Source organism: Ochotona princeps, chromosome 30 (genome assembly GCF_030435755.1).
Source record: "Ochotona princeps isolate mOchPri1 chromosome 30, mOchPri1.hap1, whole genome shotgun sequence".
NCBI classification, from domain to species: Eukaryota; Metazoa; Chordata; class Mammalia; order Lagomorpha; family Ochotonidae; genus Ochotona; species Ochotona princeps.
Window position 1 is genome coordinate 18,806,481 of NC_080861.1, and position 24,420 is coordinate 18,830,900.

At 47.0% G+C, this 24,420-nt stretch overlaps 1 protein-coding gene across 2 annotated transcripts in view; it reads right to left on the reverse strand.

The window, feature by feature from the left end:
* The window catches only part of TRANK1 (tetratricopeptide repeat and ankyrin repeat containing 1), an 86,057-nt gene extending 66,003 nt beyond the window's left edge, over positions 1 to 20,054 (reverse strand). The window contains exon 1 of one of the 2 annotated variants that reach the window (XM_058657153.1): positions 19,925 to 20,054. In XM_058657153.1, the coding sequence (XP_058513136.1) occupies positions 19,925 to 20,007 (83 nt within the window). In that variant the 5' untranslated portion in view covers positions 20,008 to 20,054. Of the gene's footprint in view, positions 1 to 19,247; positions 19,466 to 19,924 lie in introns of those variants that run through there. The other variant, XM_058657152.1, reaches the window with a different exon arrangement.
* Positions 20,055 to 24,420: the final 4,366 nt, after the last annotated feature.

The window sequence follows — 24,420 nt, forward strand, 5'->3', positions numbered from 1 at the left end:
AGCTCGGTATGATCTGTGCTCCATGCTGGTTTCTAGTTTTGTTTGTAGACAAAGGTTTGCTCAGTCCTGCCCAGTACATTGCGTTCCATTACCAATTTACACATTTTGGAGCTACTATGCCCTGCTTGTCCGACTCCCAGATCTGGACGACGTGTTCACCAGCGAGAGCTATGACTCACCAGGGGAGCTTCCCAAGTACCTCCACTTGATCCACTCTCTCTCCCTTCCTTAAAAATAAACATATCTTCAAAAACAAATGTGGAAGGAACCAGTATTGTGGTGCAGTAGGTTAAGACGCTGCCTGCATATATGTGGGTCACAGTGGGGGTAGACCAGGCAGGGCCAGTTCATAACATCCACTGGCAGATCCGAAAACTAGGACAGGGTGCAGGAGGGGATGAGTCAGGCTGCATCACCAGCCAGCACAAGCTGGAACTGGGGGCCGGCTGGATTGAACTAGGCTGAAGTACCCACTGGTGGATGCCGGGAAAGATGAGCCATGTCAGTCTGGAGGTGGTGGGTATCAGGTCCAGGAGCCCTAGGGGTGAGGGGTCCGGCGTGCCCTGTGTTTCCTGGCCCAGGTCCTTGGGCCCACCTATGTGATGGGTGCTGAATCTGTGAGCCCCAGGGGTCAGGCATGACCCAGGTCACTTGGCTCAGGTCCATGAGCCCACCTAAGAGAACTGGTCCTCCCCAGTGTAGAGGATGGAGCGCTTCATGGCAGACCACGGTGCACATGGAGGACATGGTAGCTCACGGGGGCCTGCAGGAGGCATCTGGCACCACATCAGAGAATGGAGAACAGAACATATGGCCAAATAAGGACAGCAACTATCTGGGCGAATGGAGACTACAAGGTCGATGGTGTCAGCCAACAGACATTGGAAGGAGTTCTTCATCCCTTGATCAGTGAGATTGACAGCATCTCGAAACTATTGCATCCTGCTGGGCAGAACTTTCAGCACATGTGCCATTGTGACCCTGGGTTGATATTGGGTGGCCTTTCCGCATTCTCAAGTACTGGGATACTAGAGAGGCTGGGTATAGCTTTTCCCTTTATCTCTGCCCCTCCCTGCAGAAACGGGAAGAAAACTAGAAAGCTTAGAAGTAATTATCTCTCCACCCACTTCTCCTTAACCCGAGATCCTTCTCACCCTGATCGACTATGTAAACATCATCTTATATAAAAAAAAAAAAAAAAAAAAAAAAGACAGGGCCTGCTATGCCAGTGTCCCCTATGAGTGCTAACTCAAATATGGGCTGCTCCACTTTTAATCTAGCTCCCTGCGAATCTGCTTGGGAAATCAGTGGATGATGGCTCAAGTTCCTTGGCCCCGGCAACCCTTGTAGGAGACCTGGATGGAGTAGCAGCTCCAGGCTTCAGCCTATCCCACCCTGGCCACTGCAGCCATTTAGGGAATGAACCAGCAAGTGGGAGATCCTTCTCCCTTCTCTGTATCACTCAGTAACTCCACCTTTCAAATACGTACATACATACATACATACACATATATACATCTACTGATTTTAAAAGCAGTTTTAAAGAAGATGAGAAATATGGGGGTCAAAAGAGTGGTCCCTTAGAACTTTCTCCTCCCATGGCAGCAGCAGAAAAGGCAAAGGAGGACAATTCAGGTGCTCACATACACTACGGACCTATGGGGTCATAAAATCTACTGGAGGTCCTGAATGCCAACACAATTATGGGAGAAATAATTCTTAATACTAAGATATTCCATTTGGAAGGAGCTGAGGGGAGTACACGAAGCAGGTGTATAAGTGGTGGCTATTTTAAACATATAAAAGCTGATTCGGAATGGGGGTTTTGACCTGCACTGCATTTCTTAGTCATGGCTTTATCAGAGTGAAGCTCATGATTCCTAAACAACTCGGAACAGAAAATTCAGCCTACACTTTTCATCCATGATCTCTAAATTGTATGACTCATGTTTAGACAGGGATGACTGAGGAAAACATGAAAAAAAATGAAGAATCGATTTACTACAGAATAAAAGATATCTTTCTCTTTCAAATACCATCAGCCACTTCTGTCAACAAATCCTTTTCGAGCTGGCTGTTATCAGACAACTAGAACAAGGCAGCCACTGCAGAAGTAAGGGGTCGACACCCCTCCTCTACAAATGCCTTCTGCTTTGCAGAAAAAAAAAAAAAAAAAAAAACCAGCACTCTTACTAAAACACTCGATGATCCTAAGCTGCCAATTCATAAAGGAACACCATGTAATTGCTAAACCCATGGAGAGGAATACACAGGCTCACCCTCAAGAGTGAGTAAAGAAATGAAATATTAAACAAGGCATTGGAAAATAATCAAAATGACACCAAATGTCATAGGCGCTGCTGACAGAGGCAAGTATTCCACACCACCAGCAGCCTCATGGATATTCATCACAGTTAAACGTTGGAAGTTACTGGATGTTCTATAACACATAATGAATTTAAATCAGTCATAAAATGCCCGCAGAGCACAACACCACACAGTCATTTTAAAAACCGTATTGTAGGGCCGCCGCTGAGGCTTAGTAGGCTCAACCTCTGCCTACAGGCACTAGCATCCGTATGAGTGCCAGTTCGTGTCCGGGCTGTTCCATTTCCTATTCAGCATGCTGCTTATGCCCTGAGAAAGCAGCAGAGGAGGGCTCAACTGCTTGGTCCCCTGCACCCACATGGGAGACCCGGAGGAAGCTTCTGGCTCCTGGCTTTGGATCAGCTCAGATGCGGCCACTGTGACATTTAGAGAGGGAACCAGCAGATGGAGGACCTGTCTCTGTGTCTCTCCTCTCATTTCTAACACTGCCTTTCAAGTGAAAAATAATAAATATTTTTTAAAAAAACATAATGGAAAAGTACAGTTAATGATAGGGTAAAAGTAAATGCAAAATTACAGGTTACATAAAAAGACACATATCCCAAACTAAATTTTAAATACACATAATATATTGAAATCATGCCAAAATATTATCAGCCCCACAACTGGGATTAGACAGGGCTTTGATTTCCTCCCTCCTTATGTGTCTCTGAATTTTCAATTGCTCACAACGTATCACATTAATAATTAGACCATAAATGTTACGAAAATGAGACTCTTTAAGGAGGTAATTGAAAAATTCAAAAACTAAATGTTTCCACTGTGTTAACAAATATAATAAGAGCTGCTCACTTCAAAATTTTGTCCTACTCCCCTGGAAACCAACAGTGAGTTCTGAATGGTGTGTAGGCAAACACCAAATGTATTCACCCACTGATGTTTCTGCTCTTCTTGGAACGATTATGGCAAAGGGGAAAGGTAAAATCCCAACCACACAGAAGGCTTGTGTTCTTCCTAAGAGGATTCACCAAGAGGCACGTTCTTTTATAAGGGATAATAATATATATTTTCACCTCAGAGAGTTACACTGCTGGGTCTTCCTTTTTCTTTAACAGCTGCTGGTCTATCTGATGAAATGATTGAACCAAATAATGATGCTGTGCCATAACGCAACATTCTTGGCTGCCGATGGGTACTGAGCACTCACTGTGTGCTTCCTACACCATTACGTCTTTCATTCCTACAGAAATTCCCAAGGACTGTGTTTTCATTGAACACACAGGGGAACCGAGGCTACTCATCAGTCATAGGAAAAGTGTTACTGAATTGCAACCTAGGTGGTGTGACTTTATAAACTAAACCGCGCCCAGAAGGGTCAGGACAGAGGCTGCCAAGAGCGAGTCCAACCGAAACAACAGTGTTCTTGGTGGGCTCCAGGCTCTTCTTCACCAGGGTTTTCAATCACGTCCATGGCACATGAGCTACAAAACACATCCAGACAGCTTCCCAGCTCAGTGGTGCCTGTCACCGAGTCACTGGGAGCCCCCTGTGAGATGGCCCAGTTGCTGGAAGATGTCACAGGCTGTCTTAGCCACATGGAGGAAATAAATTGCAAGTGCTCCGAGTGGATTTCAAATCACAGAAGACCAAGTTTGTCATGGTGATCACTGCTTGTTACATACACACAGATGAAATTCTATACCTGCCTTACAGAGAATGGAGCAAAGGCTCCCAACAGGAGTGGCCAATTTCTAGTTGAATCCAGGAAAGAAACTGTCAGACTGACTCCTTTCTCCTGCCCTGGGAGGGGGCCACGGACAGTTCCCAGGGTAGGAATCCAGAGTCAGAAAGCACTTTGGGGACTCTAACATGAGTTTCTGTTGTTTGTTTTGTGTGAGAAGTAGTACAAACGGGTAAGAAAACAGAGATTTCTTAAAATTCCATAGATTCTAGAAAAGCAGTGAGGAGTACAACCCAAACCTTCCCCAGCCAGGGTGTGCAGACAGAACAGGAAGGACCAATCGCGTGTCATCGCCACCTCCACTGACCACTATCCTGCCCGACCCTAGTATAAACCTAGAGAGACGCCCCGTCCAGTCGATCAACTTTGGTCATCAATTTCAAACTGTTCATTCTAATATCCAATGCCATTTATACCCAACTCTGTGGGCATCAAAGTCAAGATGGTGAGCCTAAATGCCAGTGGTTGAAGTCCAGCTCTGACTCATCCTTGAAAAATGCACATCCAAAAATGTAATTTCCAGCAAAAAGCACGGATCGTAAACGACCACCTATGCGTAAGAACCATAAGCAACTACCTAACATGGGTTCTCACCAATGCTTCTGAATTTGTGCCTCTTGGCAAAATTTGACACACTCACTCGACAAACATGTGTTTCTCACAAAGATCTTCAAAACGTTAATCTAAACATTGAAATAACATCTACCTGTGCTGGGCATGACGGGGGTGACTGTAAAAGGACAGCCATATCCCCATCTCCTGGAAATGTATTTTATATTACGGTGACGAACATTAAATAATCACACAGATGCTAAAATTAGGAGATGCCTCTTATTTTGAAGGAAAAGCAGAGGCTATAAGAAAGCATGTAACAGGAAAAAATAGCTTAGATTACGAGGATCAAGGCAAGTCTCTCTTGGACTAGACATGTCAAGATCTAAAAAATGAATAGTTCGCTCAAGGCGGAGCAGGCAGACATCCAGCACAGGGAAACGGTTCAGGAACCTCTTGCAATCCATGGAGGGTTGGCTGAAGGACTCCTCTCACAAGCCAAAAATCTGCAAAGTGCCTTGTATAAAACACAACAGCACACATATATAACCTATGCGTATCCTCCTTAATGCTTTAAATCATCTAGATTACTTATAATATCGAATTCAATGGAAGTACTATGTGTATGGTTATTGTATTGTATAGAGAATAATGAGGAAAAATTCGCACACGTTCAGTACAGATGCAATTCTTTTTCTGAATTTTTTCGAAGTTTTATTTATTTTCATCTACTTGAGAGGTAGGATATCAGAGGGATGGGGAGACAGAGAAGATGTTGCACCTGCAAAGTGCCTCCACAAATTCTCCATCAGGCAAGGGGCATGAAGCTAAGTCTCCTGTAGGGATGGCAGGAACTCGGGCATCCCAGAGTGCACATCAGCAGGAAGCTGAACTGTGCAGTGAAGGCGCCAGGACTCGGTCCCAAACACTCCAATAGGGGTTTTGGGCATCACAAGGAACTGCATAACCCACAATGCCTATCTCACTTTCTGAGAATTTCTGATCTTCTGCTGTTGGATCCCCAGGTGTGGAACTCACGAATGCAGACAGCCAACTGCAAGTGTGAAGGTTCTGACTGCCCCAGTTCAAGAACCAGCAGGTATGCAGGATGCAGAAATGAACCTGCGGGCACACATACAACTGCAGCTGATGAGGTGGATGCTGAAGGCCCTACGAGGGGCTAGGAATCCATTCAGTGCAGTAGGAACAGCAGCGCTGCCTGCTACCACAGCCTGTGATGATGCCAGTGGACCACTATCCAAAACAACAGCCAGCAGCTGCATGGGAGTGTCGGGCATTTAAAACACAGCTAATGGACCTCATGACTGATTTCATGTTTCCATTTTTAAAAACTAATTGTCTGAAAGAGAATCGTCAATCCCCTTGAAGATTCTAAATGGCTGCAACAGGTTGGTGGCACCAGGCCAAAGCCAGGAGCCCAGAACTTCATCTTGGTCTCCCACATGAATGTCAGTCATCGCCTGCTGCTGTTTCTCCAGGTGCATTTAGCAAGGAGCTGGGTCCGAAGTGGAGCAGCTGGGATACCAACCCACACCCCATGTTGTCAGCTGCAGCGTAACCCACTGCAACGCAATACTGATTTTAACTAACTTCAACATACATAATCACTTTGGCTAGTGGGACCACAGTAAGGTTTGGGTTTGTTTTTTTAAGATTTATTTATTCTCAATGAAAATTCAGATATACAGAGAGGAGGAGAGACAGAGAGGAAGATCTTCTGTCTGCTGATTCACTCCCCAAGTGGCTGCAATGGCCAGAGTTGCGCTGATCTGGAGCCAGGAGCCTCTTTTGCGTCTCCCACATAGATGCAGGGTCCCAAGGTTTTGGGCTGTTCTTTACTGCTTTCCCAGGCTACCAGCAGGGAGTTGGAAGGGAAGTGGCGCTGCCGGGATTAGAACCAGCACCCATATGGGATCCTGGTACAAGCAAGGAGAGGATTTTAGCTGTTAGGCTACCGCACCAGGCCTAAGTAAAGGGTTTTAAGCTGGGAATTAATAAACCTATGGGAAATTCCTGGGTAATTCTAGCTGTAGGCAAAATAGACAGTAAAAGGCCAGTGTAAAATAAACTCAGAAATAACAGTCAAAGCGGTCTAGGGGGGGACGGGGGAAATCAATTCCAAGGCTTTTAGCTCAACTTCACTCTGTGTTATAGATGCAGGGGCCTGGCTGATTGACTTTTCTATGACACATGTAGACCCTAGCTCCCTAAAAATAGTCATTCCGATGCACTGGATCGAGTGGGGTATACGCTCCATGGAGAACACTAATGTGGGAACTACACAAAAAGCCAGAGGATGGATCACATAGGACTGTCAAGGATGCAACAGGCAGAAATATGTTCTATAGAATAACACATTCTGTGAGCCAAACATGGCCTCGTGAGCCCATTTCAGAGTTTCAGCAATGGCAGCGGTTAGGAGATGAACAGGGCTGCCAACACACAGCCATTCTCCTCTGCTGAAAAGAAGAGGCCACCCCAGCCCGGCAGCAGCGAAGACCCACCTCTACCCTGGCCAAAGGAAAGTCAGGCTGTGAACGTCTTTCTGCCTGGTTAAGAGGAGGACAAGAGATGTGGGAGAACTAGCAAGAGCAGAGAAGCACAGATGGGTTGAAAATGTTCCTCAAGGGGCAGGCATTTGGTGACGCAGTTACGTGAGTGCCAAGGATGCCCACACCCCATCCCGGAGTGCCTGGCTTTGAGTCCCAGCTCTGATTCCATTTCCAGCTTCCAGCTGATGCGCACCATGAAGACAGCTGCCGATGGCTTGAGTGACTGGGTCCAATGCGTGAGAGTCCAGGACTGGGGTCCAGGCTGTTGCTTTCTACCTGGCTGAGCCCTGCATATCGTTGGCCTTCAGAGAGTGAACGAGAGGTCCCCCCCCCCCCATATCTCACTGTGTCTTGCAAATAAACCTAAATTAAAATTACACACGTTGGGTAAAGCTCACTAGAATGAGGCCAACGTTCATGGGGAAGCCACTAATGTAATAGAACCCTCAGGCCTGGCCTATCTCTAAGCTTCCATTTATGGGCCTGTATCACTTGGGTGAATTGGGCTGTAAGAAACAATTATGTCACTTGTATAATAAACAGTAGCTAGACCCAGAATGAGTAATTTTTTTTTCTCACAAAATCAGATATCAGGGGTGACTTCTCCAGTTCCTGGCCCCATTTCAGATGCCTAATCATCACCTGTTATTCTTCCGCCCAGTGAAAAAGGTGGCCTCTGCTCCCACCATGAGAATGACAGATGTGTGACGGATGTTTTCCCCATGGGGATATGTCCAGTGTGCACCCCAAGGGCTGACTCTCTCCAACCTCCCTGCATCACCTTATTCCCACCTGGGAGCCTCACACTGTGTCTCTACGCTGCACCGCATCTAATACGTCCAAATGAACCATATCTGCTATCTGGAAGTTAAGTCCTCTTGGAATTACGTGCACGTCGTATTTGGCAAAGAACTTGAAAGCACCACAGGTTGTGCTAAGGGAATCTGGTCCTGAGCTCTTCCAAGCACCCCCTATTCAGTGCCCGAAGAATTCCAACTGGAAACTCGTTCGGCACTCTGGAGCTCTCCCTGTTTCTTTAAAACACAAAGACGTGCAAAAGCAAAGTACGACCCATCACATCTTGGCCTTCTGGCTAAGATCAAGTCAGTATGACCCAGTGAAACTGCTCTTGATTTTCAAAGGTAAGCATGAAGAAAATTGTTTGCCATGATTTCATGAGGAAAATTGTATTCTGCTTGAGGGACAGAAAAATGCAAGTGTTTGACTGGCTTGTTTCCAAGGTCACTGTCTGTTCCGAATTTTCAATACAGTCACCCTGTAAAGTCTTTGTTTCTCCCAGTGTTAATATTAGGACCTGACTCACCTCAAACTGACTCATGCTTGTCCCTTAACTAAACAGCATTATTACAAAACAGGTGTTCCAGTAAATTCTAGCCTCCAAACGGATGAGCTCACGATGTGAGAAAAGCAGAAATCAGGCTCCTGCGGAGGTTAATCACATTGACATGGCTTTATGAGTTGATGTTTACAGCCTTCAATTAACACAGGACTAAAATAACTTGTATCTGTCCAACCTGAGGAAATAGACACAGATTTTTCAAAGAGAAAGTACCAAGAAAAGTTTTAATCGAGAAATAACTTGCAAGATATGTGTATCTGCTAACACTCTTAACATTTTCAAGACTTGATGGGTGATAAAACAGAACTTTTAAAGAAAGAGAAATAATCCTGGGGTGGGCATTTGGAATAGCAATTAAGCCTCCACTTAGAACAGCAGAGCTCTGCCTCCCATCTCTATTCCAGCTTCTTGCCAACCAGCACTGCGGGAAGCAGCAGGTGAACCCTGAAGTGTCAGGTGGGTCCCTGACTTCTAACTCGTGTAAGAGACCTGGGTTGAGCTCTTGGTTCTTGGCTTTGACCTGGGAAGAGCACCAGCAGATGAGAGACTCATCTCTCTTCTCTGTCTTACAAGTAAATCAAATAAATGTTATTTTTTAAATCTTGATCTTAAAAACATTCAGTGGGCCCGGTGCGGTAGCCTAGTTACTAAAGTCCTCGCCTTGCATACACCAGAATCCCATATGCGCGCTGGTTCATGTCCCAGCGGCCCCGCTTCCCATCCAGCTCCCTGCTTGTGGCCTGGGAAAGCAGTCAAGGAAGCACAAAGCCTTGGGACCCTGCACCCCCATGGGAGACCCAGAAGAGGCTTCTGGCTCCTGGCTTCAGATTGGTTCAGCTCCTGCTGATGCAGCCACTTGGGGAGTGAATTAGAGGAGGGAAGATCTTCCTCTCTGCCTCTCCTCCTCTCTGTATATCTGACTTTCCAATATAAATAAATAAATAAATAAATAAATCTTTAAAAAAATTATTTGAAATGTTTCTGTTTCAGCAATTAAGTATTATAACTTGCCAAATCATACTTTCACAAACATAGATGTGTAACGAAAGTTCAACTTAGAAAAAAACAGGATGCTCTCACACATTCAGAATTCTCAAATCCGTATAAAAGAACAAACAAGATATGTTACAGCCAAGATCTTTTGTCTCAGAGAAACAGAATCAAGAGAAAACCTTCCTTCTTCCCCAAGAGGACACTAACTGGCGGACGACGCTAGTGCGGCAGAAGGGCCCAGAGATGCCAAATGGAGGCCACAGCTCCACAGCAGCACCCGGGGCCAGGGTCCCAGCTGGCATCAGGAGGGAGGCAGGGCCTGGGCCAAGGAATGGCTCCCTGTTACTAAGCTGGGCTGCCTGGTCACGGGTATGAAGAGCAAGCTGCTGGAGGCCTCTCCTCTCCCTGCCATCAAGGAATCTGGAACCGCTTTTTCCTGAAGGCACACTTCAAGGAGGAGGTGTCAAAGATGGCGCCGGTGCAGAAGCAGAAGCAAGCTAGCCAGGGTATCCAGTTCACTTCCACTGGGAACTACAATGGCCACATCAGTCTGAGTATGAGTGAAGCGCTCCCAGGAGGCAGTGACCATCATCCTGCCCAAGCTCTCCATGGTGGCCGTGCGGAGAGAAGCTAGTGGGAGACCGAGGGCAAACTTCACACCGTGCCTTGCAAGGTGACCCAGGGCTGTGGATCTGTGCCGGTGCATCTCATGGCAGCTCCCAGAGGCACTGATACCTGCTCAGCCCCAGTTCCCAAGAAGCTGCAGGTGACAGTTGGCACCAACGACCCGGCGAGACCTCAGTTAGGGGCTGCCCTACCATCCTGGCAACTTCACCAAGGCTACCTCTGATGCTATTTCCAAAACCTACAGCTATCTGATCCCTGACCTCTGGGAAGAAACTGTGTTTGCCAAGTCTCTCCATCAGAAATTCAATGGTCATCTGGTAGAGATCCATTCCAGAGGGTCCGTTAAAAGGACATGGGCTTCAGTTGTGGCTACCATACAGAATTTGATACCAAAAAAAAAAAAGTGAAACCTGTTCAATAGAAAATAATCTTCTCTAACGTTCTGAAATGTATTAACAAAACTTACTTCAAAGGTACAACACCAACAGGAATAAGCACATCAATGAAACAGAACAAAACAGAATGTTCCAGAAACATATACCATAAAAAAAAACTGTATGTGTGTTAAAAGAGGTTCTTTGAATGAATTTTAAAAGAATTAATTGGCACAGCTAGCTACACATCTGGAAATCCACTTCCCATCAAGTGGCAGGCTAAGTAATCCATCTTGTAAGTGTCCACCCCCTAACCCCAAGAACGTCTGGAAACAATACATTCCACGGCAAATACAGTTTTAACACAGGAAGATCAGCCTGGATAATCTGAGTGGGTTCAATCTAATCCCATGACCCCTCAAAAGTAAAGAATTCTACAGCTGAAATCGGATGCAGGGGAGGAGGAGGCAGGAGAAATTTAGCATGGAAAGAGATGAGCAAGGAATTGCATCTTGCAAACAAGAGGAGTGAGTTTGGAAGAGGATTTTTTGCTAACTCTCAGTTAAGAACCTAACAGGGTGTCAGGCATCACAGCATGCAATAAAGCCCCCTGGCTGAGGTGCCAGCATCCCTGCTGGGCTCCTGCTTGACGCCTGGCTGCTCCACCTTGGATCCAGCTCCCTCTCAAGTCAGGTGCCAGGGAAGCAGCGAGAAAAGGTCCAGGTGTTTGGAGACCAGGAAGAACCGCCAGGCTCCTGGCTTCAGAACCTGCCCACCCCACTCCTTCCTGCAGCCATTGACAACGAAGTAACCAGAGGGTGGAAGGCTCTCTCTCTCTCTCAAACTCCACCTTTCAAATAAATGCATAAGTTTTTTAATATTTATTTTTATTGTAAAGTCAGATATACAGAGAGAATGAGAGACAGAGAGGAAGAACTTCCGTCTGCTGACCCACTCCCCAAGTGGCCACAATGGCTAGAACTGCGCCGGTCCAAAGCCAGGAGCCAGGAACTTCCTCCAAGTCTCCCATACAGGTGCAGGAACCCAAGGCTCTGGGCCGTCTTGGACTGTTTTCCCAGGCCCTGAGCAGGGAGCTGGATGGGAAGTGGGGCTGCTGGGATTAGAACTGGCACCCATATGGGATCCCAGGCATATGCAAGGCAACGAACTTAGCCACTAGCCTACAGCTCCACACCCAAATACATATATCTTGGGAAAAAAAAAAAAAGAAGCAGCAGCAGCAGCCCAGCAGGCCAACCCTGATTTCAGTCTTACAAAAAGTTAAGCTAACCCAGACTTTTGATCTAAATTGTGATAAAGTAAAATTTATGTGGTCTTAAGCCAAGAAGTTTGTGATAATTTGTTTTGGTAGCAATGAAAAGCTTCATAAATATGTCAAATTAATTACAAATGAATTGAGATGTCAGTGTAGAAAAGACAGCACACTAGTAAAATGAAAAAAATGCTGTATACAGCAACATGAAAAATCTCAAATATGATACTGGGTGAAAAAAAAAGCCAGGTTCAAAATACCGTATGTTGTGTCATTCCATCAAAATGAAGTTTCAGGGTACAATGCAGTAGCCTAGCAAATAAATCCTCGCCTTGCACACACCAGGATCCCATATGGGCAGTTCGTGTCCCAGCAGCTCCACTCCCTTCCAGCTCCCTGCTTGTGGCCTCAGAAAGCAGTTGAGGACAGCCCAAAGCCTTGGGACCCTGCACCCACGTGGGAGACCTGGAGGCTCCAGGCTCCTGGCTTCGGATAGGCGCAGCTCTAGCCATTGCAGCTGCTTGGGGAGTGTATCAGCAGATCAAAGATCTTCCTCTCTGTCTCTCCTCTGCTCTGTATATCTGACTTTACAATAAAAATAAATAAATCTTAAAAAAAAAAAAAAGAATGTATAGGGCAAGGGCCTGGCACAATGCCTCAACTGACTAATCCTCCCCTTGCAGGATCCCATATGAGTGCTGGTTTGTGCCCTGGCTACTCCACTTCCCATCCAGTTCCCTGCTTATGTCCTAGGATAGCAGTACAAGGTGGCCCAATGCCTTGGGACCCTGCACCCATGTGGGAGACCCAGAAGAGGCTCTGAGCTCCTGCCTTTGGATTGGCCAGCTCTGGCCATTGTGGCCCCCTGGGGAGTGAACCAGTGGATGGAAGATCTTTCTGTCTCTCCTTCTCTCTGAAAAATCTTCCTTTCAAAAAAATCCTAAAAGAAAAAAAAAAAGGCATACACGAGACAGGTCCACTCTCCAAATGCCTGCAATGGCTGGCGTTAGCGCAGAGGCCCGAGCCAGAACTCAGTATCAATGTTTGAGTAAGAGCAGTCCAAGCAGAGTGCAAGCTAACAGGTCAAACGAATTGGGCATTCACCCTATTCCAGGCTCAGACACTTGCTCACCTAATATCCTAACAATGTCAGGGAGGTACAATTATCCTAAGTTTGCAGGTCAGGAAACAGATGCGTACGTGATGGACTTCTCCGAACAAAGCAAAAACCCAAGTGTGAGACAAATTCTGTGTTAACGTTGTGGGTGTTTGACCATGAAGACACATCTCCTATCAGGGTGCTTGGGTTCGGCTCCCGGCTCCTCTCCCAGGTCCAGCTTCCTGCTTATGGCGCACACAGGAAGCAACAGGCGACGTTCAAGTGTTCACACTCCCACCTCCTACATGAAAGATCTGGATTCAGTTCCTGGTTTCAAGCCGGCCCAACCCTAGCTGCCATGGGCATTTGTGGAGTAGACTGGTGGATGTCCATCTGTCTCTCAAATCAATAAATAAAACTTTGACATAAAAAGAATTTTAAGACAAATATGCGTAATTCAAACTGACATCTGAATGTATTCATGTTTTAATTCTATTAACAATTCTTAGGAAGATGAGGTATACAAAGAGTGAAAGGTTACTGGGAAAATCCAAAAAGTAGATTTTAAAATGCTAACCCAAAGAGCAACCAAAAAGTCAGCAGTCCCTACACTCTCTTAAGAAAAGAGAAGTTTGGGCCCAGCGGCATGGCCTAGCAGCTGAAGTCCTCACCTTGAACGCGCCAGGATCCCATATGGGCGCCGGTTCTAATCCCAGCAGCTCCACTTCCCATCCAGCTCCCTGCTTGTGGCCTGGGAAAGCAGTGGAGGATGGACCCTGCACCTGTGTGGGAGACCCGGAAGAGGTTCCTGGTTCCTGGCTTCGGATCGGCACAGCACCGGCTGTTGAGGCTCACTTGGGGAGTGAATCATCAGACGGAAGATCTTCCTCTCTGTCTCTCCTCCTCTCTGTATATCTGACTTTGTAATAAAAAAAATAAATCTTTAAAAAAAAAAAAAGAAAAGCCAAGTTAAGCATGATGAACTTCTAGTGACTCCTCATCTGCGTTAAATTCAAGCTGACCATTCCTTCATTTAGTCTGTCTGTTGTCCTACAGGAAAATAGTGACAACTACAGATGGCTGTAAAATTGGGAGCAGCCCCCTAGAGAAGGCACAAGACCCTTTTGTGACAGCCCTTGAACCAACAGGATTTGATTAAAAAGGAAACTTCAGTTTAAACAGTATCAGCCCAATCATTTCCCTCCTGCCCCATGGTTAATTAACAGCATCCATCCTCCCACTCATCCCTCCCTGCTGGCTTGGAGACTGTAACAATCCACTTCCTCAAACTTAAGGGCAAGCCAAACCCAGAGGGGAGCTAAAACACAGCCCACTGTGTCAGGGAGTAGGTCTAGAAACTTCTACAGACAACGGACATCTCAACAGAAGCCCCACTGCACTGCAAGACGACGAGGAGTTAAGTTCCAACACCAGCAGAGAGTTTGCTGAAACACAGCCTTGAACGCAGCCTTGAAACAAAGGTGTGGACTTTGGCCAGACCGGAAGATGTATTCATCCACACTCAGCCTTCAGAGTTGATCTTTTAAACAAATCATGTAGGAGCAGCAGTTTAGCCCAGCTGTTAAAACACCGGTTAGGACCCCTGCGTCCCATACCAGAGCACCTAGGTTAGATTGCCAGTCTCCTGGTTCCAGTTTCTAACCAGCAGACTCCAGGAAGCAGCAAGCAATGGCTCAAGGAATGACGTCATTGCCATTCTTGAGAAACCTGAACTGCATCCCCAGGGCCTAGACCCCCTGGCTAACTGGACCCACACCGAGCCCTGGCCACTGAGGGCATTCTGGGAGTGAAACCAGTGAAAGGGAATTTTCTATCAATCTATCTCTCTGTCTCACAAATAAAGCATGCACATGGGTGCATACCACACACACACACACACACACATACACACACACAAACTGTATTCCTCCCGACCTCCTAAAATAAGCCGAAATAGAACAGATTCCCATCTAATTCCTACAAATCCACATTTCAATTCACCTTTCCAGCATTCTCTAATTTTACATGCCCTCCATGTTTGAGTCACACGACTGCAAATCCACTCACACATTTGTGGATAACAACGTCACAGGGGTGGGTCTAGCACCAGAAAGCAAACAGCAAAGTCTAGAAACCCTAAACCAAGCTCCCCTTCTAACTGTCCCAAAGCTGGTGTCACATGGCAAATGCACCTGACCCAAGGCCTCAGCTTCTTCATAAGAAAACAGGAACAGGATAGCCTAAAAGATTGCACTCCCCACTTCCTATCCATCAATAAATATTAATTAAGTGCCTACTGTGTGCCAAGAACTCTAGCAGAGAGTTGGACTGTGTGAATTAGCAAGACACAAACCCTGCTGTCTCCACGAAGCTCACATTCTACGGCAGGTAGATCTGCAAAATGGTATTGCTCATATTTCAAGAGAAACTAAATACATTATTATATATGGAACAAACAACATAGAGGCTGGCATGGGGTAAATTATTGTTGTTTTTTGATGTTTAGAATATAAGCCCTTTCGATCACCACTGTTTTTAATAAATAATGTTAACTAGAATATCCCACCTCAACCTGCCACTGTGCCTGCTGGAAGTCCTCCTGATCTCTGTTGGTACAGCTCGGAACTGACTTCCCCCACTTCCTCCTAGGAAGGATTCAGGAACTAACAACTCTCTTGGAGTGCCACTTCGCCAGTCTAACAGGCATAAACTCTGTGCATCGCCAATACCACTGGTCGGGCCTACGTCTTACAAGTGTATGCCTTTTTAGCCCAATTCAGATACACCTGAGGAGCAGAACAGATCTGAAAAACCAAGGTCGGATGACGTGAGAATCAAAAGAAAGGGGATATTAGAAAATATGGGATGCACATGATCAGAATCCTAAGCACCTGATCAAAGAACACACGCAGGCTTGAATGAGCTCTGAAAACCACCGATGCGTATGTCTTCAGGTAAAGCAGATGCTGACAGGGAAAGGATGAGCCAGTGAAAAGGCAACCAAAGCAGAGGGAAGTGGAGGCCACAGCTGGACAGGAAGGACGAGCACCCAGCCCCGTTCAAAGCCTAAAAGCACTCTTGTTGCAAGGATCCAGGATTGTCAAATGTGTTGGCTTAATTATTTCTCTTTTGTTTTATGTACTACTGGCCTGATCGCTTCCAAAGTACCACTGTTTCTTCAGGCTAACAGTCCTAATCTGCACACGCTGCCTCCACTGACAAAAGGGTCTAGTGCTCAAAAAACAAAAACAACCCATCTCAATGTCACCGAACTTTAAAGTCAGATACAACTAAACCCAGGTGTAGCTTGGCTCCCAAAGATTCCCAGGAAGTCCCGCGCGTTAGCCAGGGTCTTTGGGAGTGCAAGTAAAATGCTACATTAAGTACAGCCTAGGCTTTAACACTGAGGTTCAACATACAAGCAAAAGAGTATCCATCAACATCTTCTGCCTTGGAGTTGATTCAGCTAAAACAAATGCAGGGTATCCCATAAGGAAAGCTTGTTTATGTTGTTTGATTTTCAACGAAAGCAAGGAAATAAGAAATACTTACTTATGAAATTTGAGAACAGAAAAATACAACTGATATGGCCGAATGGGCAGCCTTACTAATCAAAGAAGCGAGATGCTCTGGCTTTGGGCACTATGACACTTTTCAGTAACAAAGATTTCTGTTTAGCTAGTTCAGTACTTTCCTTTTTTAAGGATAAATTCCACCAATCTTCCCTGCACTGCCCCCACCATGAATATCTGTTGGAACCACAAACACCACCTTTGCTGACCACCAAGTCCTCCCAAAACCCACATTTTTCTTTCCTGTGAAGATTCCTTATAACAAACAGCGTTCTTGGCCTTAGAGCACTTCAGGCTGCATTCCAAGGAAGCTTGCTACAAAAGCAGTGAGTTCAGTCAGTGGGAGAGCAAGGGGCAGACTTATCAGTTCCACTTGGGCTGCCAAGACAGAGGAGGGCTCAGCCCTCAAGGTCATAAAAAAAAAAATTATCACTTGTTACACCAGGAGGCAGAACCCTACCCTCCATTTGGATCCTTTCAAGTGTCTCTATGAAAGCACTTGACCTTCCCCAAACATGGGGTCTGTTGGCTCTCCTTTGGCTGTACAACTAGCTCCATTTCCCCCAAAGCTTTTCAAAGCAACCTTGCCTAATTATAAATGGGTGCATGACATAGAAATGAATCTGCGGTACCAATAGCACAGGAAGAGATTTAGCCAGCAAATCGAAAACTTCAGAACTCAATCAGGTCAAAGTCTCTATTTGTTCCCTGAAGGCCAGAGACTGGAAAGCGACACACATACCTAATCCCAGATGCAGTAACCATCTGCCACTAACAAGTGACTGCCTTCCTTCGCCTAGAGAATGACCATGGTCCATCCTGGAGCTGCAGATACAGAAGCTGTGAGGTTCGGAAGACCCGTCGTAACCATCCAATGAAATCATCGATCCAAGTTGGCTGTAGCCTGGCATCACCCTCCTGTCTTCTTCCTCACCTTCTACAGATAGGAACCATTGTGTCCCCTACCCTCCTTATTCACACGGGGTCCCACAGGAACGCAGCTCTGTCACACCCAGCCATAACCTGAAGGGCATCCGTGGCCTGCCTATGCACACCCTACTAGTCCAGATCACATCACACACTCGTTATTAACTTCCTTACTTGCGTATGAACTTCAGCCTCTTTTCCTCTCTCCAGCACAACTCCCCACTGCCAAAGTCAGTCCTCCAGGGGAACTGGTTAGTCATAAAATCAAGTTCTTGAATTAGGAACAGCTTTTTCTTCTTCAAAAAAGAAAAGTCGAACAATACAGAAAGTATGATTGGGCCTCACCAACAGGGAATATAAATACTGCATGAGGTTCCTGTTGCAGTTTAATACTTACATATGTGTTTAGGAGGGCGGGTGTGGGCCTCTATTACCAATATTGTTTAAAAATACACTTAGCAATCCATAAGCTTATGTCAGCGAGATACACTGGGTGTGAGTGCCACATACTCACCCCACCTCTGTCAGTAGGGACGGATTCAAGCACCAGCCCTGGGTATTGGAGCCCAAGCCACCCACTCCCAAGTCCGACAAAACAAACCCGACTAGAAAACACTCGAAACAAACTCCTGTCCCATCCACCCTCAAGGTAGCGCTTCCTATAATACACCAAACAATTTGGGCAAAGAAAGACCAACACATTTAGTTACAGCTTTGCAAAAAAAAAAAAAAAAAAAGGTGCCTGGCACTCCACAACCGGCAGTAGGGGAGGCCACCCTTGCTAAGAATCCAAGGCCTTTTTTTTCCCCCAGCTCTTTCTTCGGCACACAAGGGTTGTGCTCACAGGGTCAACAACAATTGAGCTGGGATCCAGAGACGCTAAGCTCTATAAATGTTTTAAATTGTTTAATTTCTCTTTTCGCACACCTGTCTCACCAAATTTCTGTAGGAAGCCCCGAAGCTTGTAGCTGCCCAGAAACATCCCCAGCTGGGCTCAGAGGTGGCCCCGCGCAACACCAGGAACTTGGCAGGACTGCAAGCCCACAAAGATGCCCACGAGCTAGAACAAAGCAGGTTGGTCGGGGAACCAGAAGGATGGACCGCATCTTCCAAGCAACAGGCTTCGGAGCACAGGTTGGAAAAAAGCTCCAAGGTAGCTCCAAGCAGGCGCTTCCCAACCTTAGTTCCTGTTGCTACGGCGCCACTAAATCGTTTAGCCGAGGGCGGTGGACCGCGAGCCCCCCCCCCCCAGCTCACAACCGCCTTGGCGGGTACTAGGAAGACCTCCTGCGGGGAGGGGGACCAACTTGCCCCACATCCCGCCCTTCCAGCCTAACGAGGTTCCGTGCACCGCGGCATCCCGCGTCTGGGCGCCCGTTCGCCCCGGGGGCGCGTCCGTGGGTCCGGGACGATCCGGCGGGCCCAGGACTCCTCGAAAGGATGTAGGAGGCGGACCCAAGCTCCTTAGCTTCGAATCCCCGAGTGCGGAGCGAGGGAGGCCGCGCGCCTCCACAGCCCTTGTCGCAGCGCGTGCCCTCAGCCCCGCGGGACCGGGAAGCCGGAGCCGTCCCCTCGCGCTCGGCCCCACGCGCAGCAGGCCCTCCTGGGTCCGCACCTGGATGCTCGCCGACCCCAAGAGGATGGCGGGGCGGTCCGTTCGGCCACCGCCTCGGGGGTCGCCACCACACAAAGCCTCCCCCCCCCCCCGCATCCCCGCACCACCACCAGCCCAAGCCCCCCGGCGCTCAGCAGCCGCCCGGCGGGAAGGGACGCGCGCGCGGCCCGGAAGGCCGGAGGCAACCCCCGCACTGGCCGCGCCGCTACGCACCTAGCTGCCCGCGGGTCCCACCAGGCTGGGGCCGCCGGGCCCGCGCCGCGAGCGCCGCCTCGGGAGCCTCTTCCCCGGGGGCGGACACGGCGGGTGGCGCGAAAGCTCGAGAGCCCCGGACGCCGGGGCCCGGGGCAGTGGCGGCGCGGTGCTGCGGCCGCGCGCTGGGCCCGCTGCTCCCAGGGACTCGGCTCGCCGGCCATGGCTCCGAGGGGCTCGGGACCCCCCTTCACCCCCGGCCGCCGCGCAGAGCTGCACAGCCGCTCCAAGTTTCCGAGAGCTGCAAAAAAACGTAGTTGCCGAGAGCTTGAAAAGCTGTCACGTGCGCGTCGCCGCCGGGAGGGGAGAAGGGGGTGTAGCCGTCGTGGTGGGAGGGGGGCGTTTCGGGGCCGCACGTCCGCGTGGGAGGCAGCCAAGGCCGGGCGGCGCGCGGACGCCTGGGAAAAGCCAGGGCCTCGAACTCAGCCCCACGAGGGACGCGGCCCACGCACGTCTCGGCCGTCGGGGACGCCGTGTCCCTGGGCAGGCGGCCGTGGTGTATGAGGCGGGGAGGGAAAGGTAACATTGGGCGCCGCCCCCACCTCCACCTCCACCATCCCTCCCTGGCCTGCTTGCGGGGACCCAAGCCCATGGCCTTTCCACCCCGCGTTCCCTCGGCTCGGCCTCCTGGTACTCACACAGAGCTCCACTCTTGGCCCAGGCCATGCCCCGGGCTCGGCAGGGACGAGGACAGCAGGGCCCCGGGCTCCTGGACGTCCATGGTGGTAGCGTTCAGGGTGAGGAAGCAAGCAAGGAGCCCAGTGTGGCTTTCTGGTTCTTTTCCCCACCTCCGGAAAAGAAAAGTTAGGGCGGGCCTCAGGGAATCAAACACAGGCTCCCCCTCAAGGTGCAGGAAGTCTCCGTCCTCAACTCTACCCAGTCAAGAAGATGAGCCAGGACGGCCTCTCCTGACGGCCTCATGATGGCGCCCGCACGTCTCCTGGGGGGCCCACCCGCGACGGGGACGAGTCAGCCGCGCTAGCAGGTAAGTACTTGGAGCAAGTTAAGCTAACAGTTCAGTACTTGGTAACACAGCTAACACCTCTGTACCCCACGACCGACGACAGCGTTCTAAGTCAACAACTATTCCATAGGCTGAGCGATTGTTCTCCTAGTTTCTGGAATGGCCCTTGGGCACTGACTGCATCACTTCCGGTTCCAAGGTCTTGGCGAGCACCCAGTTTCTTAAGAGACCAGAGACAACGTCGTTGGGTCATTCAGTCTGGTCTTCAAGCTGACCGCCCAGTCTTAGCATCCTCATGACAAATGCTGTTGTCCAGTCCGGCGCTCACACCACAATCACCAGGAAACAGCTTTTCTTAAAGAAAAAAAAAAAAGTTGGGGTGTAGCTCTTGCTCCCAGTTGGTCCTATTGAGTTGGTGTGGAATATGTTGCGGGCGGCAGGATTCTATTTATTGAGGTTCCACAGGAGATTCTATCACGCAACAATATTTGGAATCCATTCCTGATCTCCAGACAGTTGGGGCTTCGTGCTTGCCGCTTGACATCACTGGTTCTTTGGCTTGTCAGAAACTTGGCCTATCTTTTCTCTGATGTTTTTTTCCCCCAACATGTTTGCCTTCTACATTTAGGAAAGATCCATGAAACCTGTCTTAGTCCCCTCTGGAAGGACCCAGAAGGTCTTGCCAGCCTGTTATGTCAGACAAAAAAAAAATGTGTCTTTACTTTGACCAGCTTTCATATAAGCATCTCAGAATCTTATTTCTTCTCATCTCTTTATCTTTCATTATCATCCTCAATCCCAACAATGTGTTATTTTTCTTTTACAAAGTATTTCTTTGCTCTCTTCCGGTTTTATTCATACCAAATTCACTCATTAGTGGTGTTAAAAGGATCAGTTGCCCCCTTCCCACCTAACTGTCCTCAGAGCAAGCTCTTTGACATCAGTTGGAGAACTATTTTAATAACTTATATCCATATCTCTGAAAAACGTGTTTTTTACGGCTGCATGTTGTTGCTGGGAATTTGTTTTTCTGGTTTTATACATTATCGGGTATAATTTTTTGAGAGTGTGCTGCGTGTGAGACCCTTCCATAGCTTGGCTGGGTATAAAATTCCACGATTGGAAATGATTTCATTTCTGAATTTTGAAGCTTCAATAAACTCCAGCTTCTGGCAATATTGTGGAAAATTCTGACATTCAACTTCCACTCATGTGTTTGGATCTCTTTCCCACTTTTACTAATTCTGAAAACCGGAGAATTTTTTCTCCTCAGTAGTTTTAAAATACGCTCTGACGCAGTGCTATTGACCCATTCCCCTGGTGAGGAGTGGGACGTCTCAGTCTGTAACACACAAGCTGTCAGACTGGGAATCATGGCTTATTTCTTCTCCATTTCCCCTATCCTTTTTGCTTTTTTGATAAGCATGTTTAGATCTTGGATTTCTAGGGCTACTTCCTGCGCAAAAATCTTATTTTTCCAACAGCTGCTGCATCTTGTTTTCTTCATTTTTGCCTTCGTTTCTGGGGAATTTCCTCCTTGGGACCTTCTCATTCTTCTCAATGAGTTTTCTTTCTAATTTCTGATGGTTTACATTTTTTAGATATTTCTGTGTCAGAGTACCCCCACGCTCCTTTCCACAACTACATACGTACCTTTGCTTATCTTCCCAAAAGTCATGAGTTGTTTTTTTCTCTTGCATGGGGTTCTGTCTTCCAGAATCCTCTTCTGTTTTGTTTCTGTTGCCTTCTCAGGAATTTCCCTCAGATGTTTGCTCAGAACTAAAACTTTTGAACAGCTGTTCATCAGTAGAGAATTAATTGAATAAATAATGGTCCATCCACACCATGGTGAATTTTTTAACTGGACTGTAAAATGAGGAATATTTGTCTCTGTGAAATACTACTACAAAGTCACAGACAGGAAATGCTATTCCTTGGGAAAAATCTAGTTAGGGACACTGTTAGGTGTGCTAGCTTTGGAGAAATACGGAGATGTAAATTTTTTTGTATTTTATATTTGGGAAGAAACAATGGAAGGAAAATCAAAAACTAAGACATCTGATAACTTATGTGGAAGTAGAAAATACAAAAAAGGAAGTTAAGATTTCTTAAATTTTGTTTTATTATTTTGAGCCGGAACCATGTAAGCACCTAATTTTTAGAGTTAAATTTAATTTGTTAAAATGTAACAGTGCTAAAGCCCAGATACTGGAACCTCAGCCAGGTCTCTCAAAATGAGTGGCAAAAACTCCAAGAACCCGAGCAGGCTTTACTGCCTCCCAAGGTATGCATTGGCAGGAAGTTGGATGTGGAGGAGGGTAGCCAGGCCCTTCAACATAAAATGTGGACCTCTCGAGGCCTGAACTAACTGCTTTTCCAAATGTCCACTCATTTAAGCTTTTCAGTCAGTTACCAAATTTGAAAATACAGGCAATTGAACTTAAATATATCAAATCAGTAGCATTGTCACATGAAAATTATTTCAACTGGCTTCAAAACACAGTATTTTTACTAAAAGGATCTGTCCTACAGGAAAATAAGCCTTGAATTTAAATCATTGTTGTTAACTTGGTAATTTTTTTTTTTAAGATTTATTTATTTTCATTGGAAAGGCAGATATACAGAGAGAAGGAGAGACAGAGAGGAAGATCTTCCATCCCATGATTCACTCCCCAAGCGGCTGCAATGGCCAGAGCTGAGCAAATCCGAAGTCAGGACGCCGGAGCCTGTTCTGGGTCTCCCACGTGGGTGCAGGGTCACAAGGCTTTGGGCCGTCCTCCCTCCACTGCTTTCCCAGGCCACAAGCAGGGAGCTGGATGGGAAGTGGGGCCACCAGGATCAGAACTGGTGCCCATATGGGACCCCAGCATGCACAAGGTGAGAATTTTAGGCGCTAGACTACGGTGCTGGGCCCTTGGTAATGTTTTCAATGTGTAAAAACTTGAATAAGTTTATTATTATTTATGATGATATCGTTCATTAAACCAAAAATACAAATGTAAACTCGACAAGTCTGAAAAGGCTGTGAGTTCTCTTACAAAAGCTCATTTGTAGACCTGCAAGACCTAACCAATTTCACATGACGCTTTCCTTGTCAGGGCAGTGCTCAAAACTGCAGCTGCCTCAAATCCAGTTACATTTCCCCACAATTTGCTACATGTGTTGACAAGCAATTCACACTCAGGACACAACAATAACCTTGTAGCTAATTTTGTGGCCATGGAAAGGTTGGAAACAGTGTATTTTCAAATGAGTCTCACTGCACTCACTAAAAACTGGCTCCTGGCTTCGCATCTGCACAGCACCAGCCATTGCAGCCACTTGTTGAGTGAATCATCTCTCCTCCTCTCTGTACATCTGCCTTTCCAATAAAATAAATGAATCTTTAAAAAAAAAATTGACAGCCATGGCATCAAAATTTTGTGACCTATCTGCAATATTACTATTACTGGAAACACAAAGATGTGGGGGAAACTTATCTTTCCCCCAAAACCGTTGAAGTCAGAGATTGGCAACAAAGCACTTGAAAACATAAGATGTTTGTATAAATGTGCATGTAAAACAAATTTTAGCTGTACAAGCAAGTACCAAAAGAAACAGAAAATCTTCATTAAAGAAGCTTTCATATCAGTATTGAAATGCCAGGAGTTTTGTTTAACTAAACAAGCCAAAACAATATGGCATTCCCTACTGTTCAAACCTTGAAAACCAAGTGCTAAAGGCTAAAGAAACCAAAGCAAGCAAAATCATTATGACCTAGAAAAGCAAAAATTCATTTTAAACTAAGTAAAACCTTTGAACTCCTGCACCCTGTCAAAGGCAAGGGAGAAGGTACCCCCTAACACTGGGGGGAAGGAGCTAGAAAAAAGATTACAACAAAGCTACAGAAAAAAAAAAAGTACAAATGCCTATTATGCTACAGGAATCAAACCCAAAAACAAAGGGAGAGATAAATAAAGAATAGTGTAGGATACAGCATGGTAGCCTAGCAGCTAAAGTCCTTGCCTTGCACATGCCAGGATCCCATATGGGTGCCGTTGCATGTCCTGGCAGCCCCACTTCCCATCCAGTTCCCTGCTTGTGGCCTGGGAAAGCAGTTGAGGACAACCCAAAGCCTTTGAACCCTGCACCTGCTTGAGAGACCTGGAAGAAGCTCCTGGCTCCTGGCTT